Below are 1,313 nucleotides of genomic sequence, written 5' to 3' on the forward strand. Positions count from 1 at the left end.
GAAGGGTTTTGGGAGAAGACTAGGTGGAAGATAGGAGTAGTGAAAATGAGGTAAAGGTTTGGCTGGGGGGCGATGAAGCACGTGCATCAAAACTCCAAAAGGTTTAGTTGTGGCGACGGGGCCCCGGGGGGAAGGAGAGGGGAGGAAGACGCCCCTCGGTGATTGCGGGTCGGGGCTCGGGCGGGGCGGGGGGAGGCCCCCGCGGCACGTGTATGTTGTTTCCCTGCGGGCGGGCGGGCGGGCGGGTGGGTGTTTACCGACACCACAGACGCATCCAAACACGCAGCCGACGAGACGGGACCCGGGGGAAAGGGGGGTCTTAAAGACACGCGGACAACTCCCCCCACCCCACCCCACCTACCCCACCCTGATAAGCCAAGCCTACAAAAAAACACCACACACACAGAGATAGATAGATAGATAGATAGATAGATAGATAGATAGATAGATAGATAGATAGATAGATAGATAGATAGATAGATAAATAGATAGATAAATAGATAAATAGATAGATAAATAAATAGATAGATAGATAGATAAATAGATAGATAGATAGATAGAGAGAGAGAGAGAGAGAGAGAGACAAAGTCGCGCCCAGATTACATATCATATATCATTGACCCACAGCTCCCAGCTGGAGCCTCTTGCACCCCATTCCGGGTTGCAAAACCCAAAGCTGTTGCCTTTTAACTCTTTACCCCCCTCCCGGTGAGGGTTGGGATGGCTGTTCAGGATGTGTATTTCTTCTACACATCCTCAGCCCCCGGTCCTTCCCCCCTCCTCTTGAACCCATGTTCCCCCCCCACACACACCCCTTCACCCCTACCTCAGCATGGCCCTATCCGGAAACACCTGGGATATGAACTTGGCTACGCTGATGTTCGCCAACACCATGAACTCCTCCACGAGCTGGTTGGCTTCCTGAGGGGGGTGATGAAGAGGGGGAGGTTGGTGCCCGGGGGGGGGGGTGCGGCCGGGGAAGACGGGAGGGAGGGGCGAAAGAAATAAAATAAAAAATAAAATTATATATTTACGATGGAAATGAGTTGTATAGCCGCATAAGTTGACTGATTGTATTCTTAATAGGGTGGGGCCGGCGGGGGGGGCAGGGGGCAACGCGTCATCCAACGCCTCGTCCATTACCTCGTATTGGAACGCAACGGCACAGTCCCTCTCTCCCTCCCCACATGTGCACACGCACACACACACGCAGACACCTTCTGCACGTACGGCGCCGCCGCCACGGGGTTCCCGTCCTTGTCCATAGAGAAGAACAGCCGGGTGTTGTCCAGTCTGAGAGCGCCCCCCTGGAA

The 1,313-nt window shown here is 54.1% G+C and overlaps 1 protein-coding gene across 1 annotated transcript in view; it reads right to left on the minus strand.

The window, feature by feature from the left end:
- VOLCADRAFT_107778 (uncharacterized protein) overlaps nucleotides 1–1,313 on the minus strand; it is a gene marked incomplete at its 5' end in the record, with an annotated part of 12,520 nt that overhangs the window by 2,545 nt on the left and 8,662 nt on the right. Inside the window, one exon of the mRNA XM_002957664.1 lies at nucleotides 827–921. Within this exon, the coding sequence (XP_002957710.1) occupies nucleotides 827–921 (95 nt within the window). The remainder of the gene's footprint in view (nucleotides 1–826; nucleotides 922–1,313) is intronic.

Source organism: Volvox carteri (genome assembly GCF_000143455.1).
Source record: "Volvox carteri f. nagariensis unplaced genomic scaffold VOLCAscaffold_77, whole genome shotgun sequence".
In the NCBI taxonomy this organism is placed as follows: Eukaryota; Viridiplantae; Chlorophyta; class Chlorophyceae; order Chlamydomonadales; family Volvocaceae; genus Volvox; species Volvox carteri.